This window comes from Sinocyclocheilus anshuiensis, unplaced genomic scaffold (genome assembly GCF_001515605.1).
Source record: "Sinocyclocheilus anshuiensis isolate Anshui unplaced genomic scaffold, SAMN03320099.WGS_v1.1 scaffold423, whole genome shotgun sequence".
In the NCBI taxonomy this organism is placed as follows: Eukaryota; Metazoa; Chordata; class Actinopteri; order Cypriniformes; family Cyprinidae; genus Sinocyclocheilus; species Sinocyclocheilus anshuiensis.
In genome coordinates this window covers 1,102,656-1,111,928 of record NW_015549610.1, presented here as the reverse complement: position 1 = coordinate 1,111,928, position 9,273 = coordinate 1,102,656, and the positions used below count along the sequence as shown (strand labels likewise).

General features: G+C 38.9%; 1 protein-coding gene across 2 annotated transcripts; it reads left to right on the top strand.

Annotated features, from left to right (window-relative positions):
- Nucleotides 1-4,333: 4,333 nt before the first annotated feature.
- LOC107659205 (leukocyte elastase inhibitor-like) lies at nucleotides 4,334-9,273 on the top strand. Of its 2 annotated transcripts, XM_016448066.1 has the most exons (8): nucleotides 4,334-4,451; nucleotides 4,525-4,632; nucleotides 5,020-5,198; nucleotides 7,746-7,883; nucleotides 8,028-8,145; nucleotides 8,268-8,410; nucleotides 8,547-8,714; nucleotides 8,807-9,273. In XM_016448066.1, the coding sequence occupies exons 3-8, from the start codon at nucleotides 5,031-5,033 to the stop codon at nucleotides 9,212-9,214; spliced, it is 1,143 nt and encodes a 380-aa protein (XP_016303552.1). In that variant the 5' UTR covers nucleotides 4,334-4,451; nucleotides 4,525-4,632; nucleotides 5,020-5,030; the 3' UTR covers nucleotides 9,215-9,273. The 2 variants fall into 2 exon arrangements, with proteins under 2 accessions (XP_016303552.1, XP_016303553.1); XM_016448067.1 differs by lacking the exons at nucleotides 4,334-4,451; nucleotides 4,525-4,632 and adding an exon at nucleotides 4,674-4,717.

The window sequence follows — 9,273 nt, the reverse complement described above, 5'->3', positions numbered from 1 at the left end:
TGAAATTTATGTCTTGATGAATGACGACTAGTCTGTTGTAAAATTTAATTAAATACAATGACTATAAAGCTTGCAGAGCTATTTTGTACTCATACATAGGACCAGGGAACGTTTAATCTCTGATCTTATATCAACACCATCACTTTTGCAGCTGCCTAATGGTAATAGCAGTGCAGTGTAAAATTACACATACTTCAATGTACTTTTCACTTATACCAATAGATTCAACACAAACATTTACCAACACACATCTTGATAGAGTTTAAGTATTAATGCAACACCATAGCAGCTGTTACATTCGATAAAAGCATATATGATTGCAGTACATCTTACTATAGTGTTTTGTAGCATATTTATAATATCATACTGTGATATGTAATTTGGTTTCCACTTACATTTAATTAAGCGGGTCGGCAAGTCCCTCCAATTGAGGTTTTCCCTTTTCTCTTCCTTTAGCTGTAAAACACAGTCTGTATCAAGGATATTTAGCCATAAATCTGCGATCAGCCTCAGACATGGTGTCTTGTGTGCATAGTATACACTGTGTAAGTGGCACACGGTCAAAAAAGCAAGGAGAGAGGGAGAGAGAGAGAGAGAGAGAGAGAGTCTGTGGGATGTGGGAATGGGTCAGCAAAGTCAGAGACGAGTCAAGTGTAAATGTGTGGTGGGGGTGGAGGGATGTGGGGGGGATAAGAGAAGCGCATGGAGTGGGAAGTGGGTTAAACATATTATTGTAGAGGGTGTGGAATTTCAGTGCCATGTGTTCCCCTTTCCTGTGTATATGTATGTGTTTGTGAGGAGAGTAAGGGGGAATTCATGATTGTAAAAACCAACAAAATCTTAGTGCAAAGAAATTCCCTATCTACTTACTATAAAACAGATTTAAAAACATGTCAGTAAAAAAAAAAAATCCCATAAATAATAATTTTTTTTTTGATTAATCAAATAGCATGAGGATGGTTGGGGAGGAATTACTGACCAGTTAGGAGAGTCAATACACATATTTAAAGCAACTGCATGTAGTTTTGTGTATTTTTCGATTTTGGAGCCCCCTACAGTTGGTTAAGGCAAAAAGGTATACAGCTGCGGTTACTGGGTATGCGCACACGCATCTGTCACACTGTACAACAATAATTACTGACTTTGCATTATTGTAAGGGGTAGGTTTAGGGTTGGGTATAGGTGTAGACGTTAATAAAACACGATCTAATAGGCATAAAATTTAATTTATTATTACGTTCCCTACAGTTAAGTCAAATTCATTGTCGTAAATGTATCACTGTCGTAATTACAGTGAATAGCCTTACAAGTGTCATTGCCATAAAGCAATCCGCCCTTTTTGCAGAATTCATACCCGCTCACCAAAGTCACTCCCAAAACACATTATTATAAGTCAGTGTATTCAGGCATTAATTGAAATGTTTGGAAACAATATTGTCTTGTCACTCATATTATTTATAGCCTTCAGCTGTGATTGAACCATCAGTGAGAAACCACCTCATGGACTAAGTCTTTAAGACTTAAATGTGCACTATTTTTGCAACAGTGCTGTTTCAATAATGCTGTTCAAGGTAGAGGTCAAATGTAGGCAATATGGCGCATCCACATCTGTAGATAAATAACAATTTATCTAGTGCCTTTGAGAATGGCAAATCTAGTGGGACAGACCACCAGACAGAAGAACCAGGTCAAATTCTGTTCTACTTGGCTTATTTGTGACAGTTCAACAGGTGATGATCTCTTCTCACTCTGTGTCCCTGTAGTTAAAGCTATAAAGATTCCTTTATTGTGTTGGAATATAGGTTAGCTATGCTATGGGCTGGCACTTGTGTTGTATATGATGGATTGTGTTCTCATTGAAAATAGCAGGATCAAAGCCAAACTGCAGCTGCTCTCGTCTTTTCATGAACTTGTATGAGCATGTAATACATTTAAAAGGGTTCTAACATTTTATGGTCACATAACAGAAAGTCAGCTTTTAAAATGTTTAATGTATAATAATTATAATTATTATTACAATGATTATTGTTGCTATTTAATAACAATTTATTAATGTTGTAGTTGTTGTTTTATATTTATTTACACATTCTTTATGCTTGCAACATCACTTCTTTGGTTGTTCTGGGAATGAGGTCAAGGAAAGTGCATGCGTCTGAGTGTATCTCTGTGTTTCTGTGTTGGTGGGGTAAGTGTTTCAGTACATTTGCAGATGTTTGGTACACTCAGGAAGCGGTGTGTGTGCCTGCCTGTCTGTCAGCCACAGAGCAAAGTTACACACAGTATTTTCATAGCCAACCATTCCCCCCTTCTTTCAGGGAGCCACGTTATACTCTTAAGTCCCTCCTGACTACTTCTCTGTCTTCTTACGTACACATACTCACACATTTAGTTAGGTATCTAAATGAGGGCATACCATAGCTTTACATTGCTTTATATTAAGCTAATTTTTCCACATTGATCGTTTTCCAAACCCTAACTCTTACAGAAATCATTTGCATTTTGCATTATTAGTCAAAAACAGTATTTGCTTTATGAATTAATTTACCAGTTGCGGATGTCACCATATGTCTCCAAAGGGAGGTTGTCAGATTTAGCTAACTTCTGGGGACATACTAGAGCTAATTAACCCCAAACACACACACTGGTGAAAGTATGCATGCAGTGTGAGGTGTGGAAACAGCAAACCATGGTGCTGACACGAAGAGTTTTATTTAAACCTCAATCTGACGTGTAAGTGCTGCTGTCTGTGTGTAATTCAAGAGCAGCAATGGTATGTGTTCGAATGTGTCTGTCTGTGAGAGATTGTCTGTGTGTACAAAACATATCTACACAGTAACCTGCTCATAGAACCAAGAACTGCTATTCCACATGTTATGGACATATTGTATTATTAAATATGTGCTTATGCAATAAACTTAAGTAAAAACTTTAGTTAAAAAAAAGTGCTTATGACAGTAAATTGAAAATAAAGGCCTTAGATAAAGATCCGAGTCCTATCAAAACCTGAATTAATTAATAATAATTAATTCCCTTACAAATGTAAGTAGTCAAGTTATCTACACCTGCATGCTACAAATCATGAGTAATTCTGCTATCTAGTGGCTCACAAATGTCATTGTGCAGGGGCCTTTAAACATTGCTCCAAAATTTTGACCCCTGTGCTTCTAAAAAAGTTATTATTGCATAACCCTGTTGTGTCGATGTTCAGATTTCTGAAAATGGTGCATTGCCGTGCCTCTCCAGGTTCAGGCCAAATGCTGTTGCTTTAACTGAACACAGACTTGCTTGTTAAAATAAGAGGAATGGAGAGTGAGATTTGAGAGTTGACAGAGGTTTCATTTCAGGTTAGACTAACCCTATTTTTTTTTCAGGAAAGCACTGGAAGAAGAGGGGAGCGGAATCGACAAAGGACCTCGTAACAGGAATTGAACTTGGGTCACTGTGAGTGCAGTTGCGAAATGTAGGCTAAATATGCTATTCAGCAGGGACACCTCAATTGATCAAAAGTGACAGTAAAGCCATTTATAATAATGATGCAAGAGATTTCTATTTCAAATAAAATCTTGTTCTTTAAACTTTCTTTTCAACAAAGTTTCCTGAGAAAATATTACACAAAATATTAAGCAGCATAACGGTTTTCAACATTGATAATAATAAGAAATGGTGTGTGTGTGTGTGTGTGTGTGTAAGAGCAACTTTAAGTTAACAGAACAATGTCCAAGCTTCAGCTAATTGCTCAATCTGTACTTAATGTGTAATTACTGACATTGATAGTGAGGTAGCTGATTTTTTCATTCATAATTCTTTATCATGCCAATTGATTCGCGTTATCTCTTAAGGTAGCAACTTCAGGTAACCTGACGAAATCAATGCTCTATATCAGGGGTGGTGAAAGTCGGTCCCGGAGAGCCGTAGCCCTGCAGAGTTTTGCTTCAACCCTAATCAAACACACCTGAACAAGCTAATCAAGGTCTGAAGGGTTACTAGGAGGCTACAGGCAGGTGAGTTTTTATTAGGGCTTTGGCTCTCCAGGACTGGAGTTCGCCAACCCTTGCTCTATATGCTTAATATATCAATCAAGAACAAACAAACCCTTTTTTACAGGAGTGAAGCAGCATTTCGGACAAATACTTCCTCCACAAACACAGCCCCTATTGTGAAAGGCCGTTGACAAGGTTTTATTGCACAGAACCTCTGATCCAACAGTGTGACTCACCCTTTATGCACAAATTCCAACTGATTAGTCCAGAGCTGTCACATTCATTGAATGCATCTGCCTTGTGTTGCTGACAAAACAAAGTGTATTTCCTATTGTCCACTCTCTCTCTCTCTCTCTGCCTCTCCATAGAATGCACACTCAAACATTCCAACAAATGTTTCACTCGATTTTGAACTTGGCTGGTTAAAAAGTTGCACATTTATGCAGTAAAATAAGGGAAGCACATGAAAAGGTAATAAAAGGGTGGGGGAGTGTGAGACTGACTCACCTGTGATATGTCTAACTTATGCAGTTTGCCTGTCTAGCTTGTTCTGCGCTTTATGGGCGTTGCTGGTCCATTTATATCGCATGACTCCAGGGTGGGTTTCTCTTTCACACAGATGTTCTTTTGGGACAAGCATCTTTTATAAAAGGTAGGTAATACTTAATCTGTACACATACAGTTCTCAAAAACAGGTGCTCGGAACTGGAGTGTCGTTTCCAATTGGAATAACTAATGTACGTGCAACTTCCGTGTTTCTCTCTCAGTTGTTCTCTGACGTGTAATCAAACCTCTGCGCGCAAGGGAAATATTTACGGTGATATGCATATTATTACATATGTTTAAACAAAAGGACATTATATTATCAGAATGTACAGCATTCTAAAGATATTTTGTATACTAACGCGGGACATTAATAAACCAAATTGTTTATACTCTAGATCTGCTCAGTACTCTTTGCTGCTTTTTGTGAAAATATTGCGCTAGGCTATGGATTTTAGCGATGGTTGCATAAATTATGGGGTTCTTTTTTTCGTAGTGTAATCAGTCATGGAGAGTCTCTCTCGTGCTAACAGTCTCTTCGCTCTGGATCTCTATCGGACTCTGAGCGAGAGCAACACTGAGGGAAACATGTTCTTTTCCCCACTGAGCATCAGCGCAGCGCTCAGCATGGTCTACTTGGGAGCCCGAGGAGACACTGCCAAAGAAATGGAAAAGGTATGAGGTATCAGCATCTGGAGCAGTGTTCGAACTATACTGTGTATTTTTTCTACGAATCTTTGAGTTAACGTGTACTAAACATGAGTTGAATTTGCACCGCTGCGCCCCCACACCTTGATGCTCATGACAAGAACAGCATGTATAGTGATCTTTATTGAAGTGAATTAGGTTTAAATCGCCGTCATGTATGAATGAATGATATTTTTGCAGTTTTACACATGATAATCCACGATGATCACATTACACCAAACTGAAATTGCACGTCAAAATAACACATTGTCAATATTTTTTGAGACCCCCCAAAATTGAATAAATCACGTTTTCAGGGGAGCCCATGTCTTATTAAGGGGAGCCAAGCTCCCCTGTAGTTCGCACCCTGATCTGGAGAACAAGCAAAGGTCTGTGTGGGAGTTTTTTTTGTTTTTTTTTTTGTCAGTTGTGAATCTACAAATAGGTTACATTCTGCACACTTACAGTAATCCGTGATTGGGAAATACAGCTAGAAAACAAAACCATAACCCAAAACAAGGAAGAAAAAAACAAACCTGTTTGACAGTAAAAAAAAAATGGGGTGAGGCCCAGAAGTCAAAGGGGTAAATATTTGCTCGTAGTATGAGCTTAACACAGAGTTGCATTTATCACAGCCAAACAATAGCACACAGTTATGAGTTTTTACCTGGCAAGTTTATTTAAGCAAGATTTAGTGAAAAAATTTAATTCTTTGAGAGTTTAGGTGAGAATGCTTGTGTTAATTAATTAGGCCTAAATACATTTTAGGGTTGAGAAAATATAGATGTATAGATTGTCTTGAAATGATGACTCTTTTCTGTTGGGTAACTGTGAAAGTTTGAGTTGACATTATCATTCAGTGAATTCTTCCTGTCATTTCAGTTAATTAGCCATGGATGTGGCCAATTCAAGAAAATTCCCAAAGCATTTTTTTTACTGCAGAAAATGTGCTCTCATTCAAAATAACATTGTCATTAAGTTTAAGTGAATTCAGTTAGTAGTGTAGGGCCAGTAGGTCCTGTTCATGGTGGTGAATACCATAGCAAATCTATAGTTTATTGGGTAGGTATAGCCACAGTGGTTACATATTAACTAACATATAGAAGTAATGAAAATGTTCCAAGTTGCATAAACACTGCAGTGCTATATGCTGACTTCAACCATACATCAGCAATCTATTAGAAAGTATATTTGCATGCTTATACTGAAATCAAATGCAAAGCATTTGACATTTATTGATGACCTAGACATAGCAGGACATTTGATTAGCCAAAGAGCACATGCAGACTGTGGTACTACCAGAGAGCAACTGACTCAACAGAGACAAATGATTACAGCTGCACATACCTCTCTCTCCCACTCTTTCAAGCTGCTCTATTAGAAGGAGCTTAAAGGGTTAGTTCAGTCAATAATGAAAATTAGGCTGCGTTTCACTCACCCCCGAAGCATCCTAGGTGTATATGACTTTCTTCTTTCAGACGAATCCAGTCGGAGTTATATTAAAAATTGTCTTTGATCTTTCAAGCTCTATCGTTGTACTCAGCAGGTGTTGCAGTGCTTCGGTTCAAAAGACGTGAAAAATAAAAAGCACCCTTCCACAAAAAAAAGTGTCTCACACGGCTCCGGGGGGGGTGAACAAAGGCCTCCTGTAGCGAATCGATGCGTTTTTGTAAGAAAAATATCATATTCAAAATGTAATCACTTTAATCTAGCTTGCGCCAACAGTTGAACACAGAAGCAGTTCCGGGGGAATGACGTATGAGGTCAGCGCTGCACCTCCCGGAGCCGTGTGAGACACTTTTTTTTGTGGAAGGGTGCTTTTTATTTCACATCTTTTGAACCGAAGGAATGCAACACCCGCTGAGTACAACGATAGAGCTTGAAAGATCAAAGACAATTTTTAATATAACTCCGACTGGATTCGTCTGAAAGAAGAAAGTCATATACACCTAGGATGACTTGAGGGTGAGTAATTTATGGGCTAATTTTCCTTTTTGGGTGAACTAACCCTTTAAAAAACAGAAAAGTGCATCCAGGTCTGAAAGAAAAAACAACTGAGATTTTAGCCACAAAAGCCAACTTGTGCGTGCTCTTAGCTTGCTGACATGATTTGATTTAATTTCAGACTCATCTAGATAATGTAAATGCTTGTTTTGACAATGGACTTCAGACTCTGACAACATTTAGTTTACTCCTTGTAATATATGTGCTCAGAACAGGCTCTTCAGTACACACCCTTAGCTTATTCTGTAACATACCATGGGCATTTTTAAACTTTTGAATAAAAGAGAAATATAATAAAAATGACAAATTTTGTACAACTACACTCTAAAAAATGCTGGGTTAAAAAGGGACAAACCCAGCTATTGGGTTGTTTTGACCTAGCCGTTGGTAATTGTTTTGAACCCAACCGCTGGGTCAAAACAACCCAATAGCTGGGTTTGTCCCTTTTTAACCCAGCATTTTTTTTAGAGTGTATTAGTAAAGTCTCTCGTGTAAACAAGTTAATATGTGAACTCCTCTTTCTCTTTATAGGTTTTGTCCTTCAGTTCCGTCTCTGATGTTCACTCTCATTTTGAGAGCCTCACCTCAGCAATCAACAGTCCATCAGCTTCCTATATCCTCAGACTGGCCAACCGTCTCTACGGAGAGAAAACCTTCAGCTTCTTACCTGTGAGTTTATTCTGCCTTTAACAAAAAGACATTTGGAAGCTAAGCCTTAGACATATATTCTTTTCCATCAATTATTGTTTAACTTCACAATTTAGAGGTCTTTCGTGAGGTCTTTTTTGCTGATTGTTGTCATGTGGGCTGCAGGAGTATTTGGACTCCACTCTGAAGCTGTACCACGCGGACCTTCAGGCTGTGGACTTCATTGGAGCATCTGACGAGTCACGACAGCTCATTAACAAATGGGTGGAAGAGCAGACAGAGAGTGAGAAGATCAGTTCATAAACAGTTCTATTTCAGATTAATGAATCAGTTTGGACCGGTTGATAGAATATCTTTTTTAAAAGTACAGATGTGAAGTCAAAAACACAAACTCGTGTTTTTCAGATAAAATCAAAGACCTTATCAAGCCAGGAATGATGACCGGAATGACCCGACTAGCTCTGGTTAATGCCATCTATTTCAAAGGGAATTGGCTACAGAAATTTAATGCTCAAGACACTAAAGAAATGCCATTTAAAATGAACCAGGTCTGTTTGCAAAATATTATACAAATGCAGTGGTATGTCCTTACACTATGCGTACTAAATCATATCTACTTGATAGAGGGTCATACTCTTTTTCGTGTTCACTTTCCCATTGGTATGTGTATTTGTCTTCCATCAGAATGAGCGCCGGCCAGTGCAAATGATGTACCAGAAGAAAAAGTTCCCCTTAAACTATGTCTGTGACCACCGCTTGCAAGTGCTGGAGTTGCCATACGTAAAGGAGGAGCTCAGCATGTTGATCCTTCTTCCTGAGGAAAGTCAGGATGGCTCTGACCCTCTTCATAAGGTCGGCAAAAAGTTTTCGTACCGATCTGCTTGACTTGAAAATATTGTAATCTTGTGTATATTCAGAGACTCATGTGCATGTGTGTTTGACAGCTGGAGAGCGAGCTGACCCTTGATAAGCTGCATGAATGGACCAACAGAAACAATATGGACACCCACACAGAGATCATAGTCCACTTGCCAAAGTTCAAGCTGGAGGTTGAGAGCTCCTTAGCAGAAATATTGATGGGGATGGGGATGACCTCTGTGTTTCAGGGTCCAAAGGCTGATCTGACAGGCATGAGCAGTCAGGGTGGCCTCTTCCTTTCGGCAGTGGCCCACAAGGCCTTTGTGGATGTAAATGAAGAAGGCACAGAGGCAGCAGCCGCTACGGCAGCCATTGTGGCATTCTGTATGTTACGAGAGGAGCACTTCATGGCAGATCACCCCTTCTTGTTCTTCATCAGGCACAATCCCACCAACAGCATCCTCTTCTTCGGAAGATTCAGAGGCCCATCTTAAATATGTGATGTTTGTCTGTCTAACAACAAAATAAACAATAAATACTAGTATTTAGATGT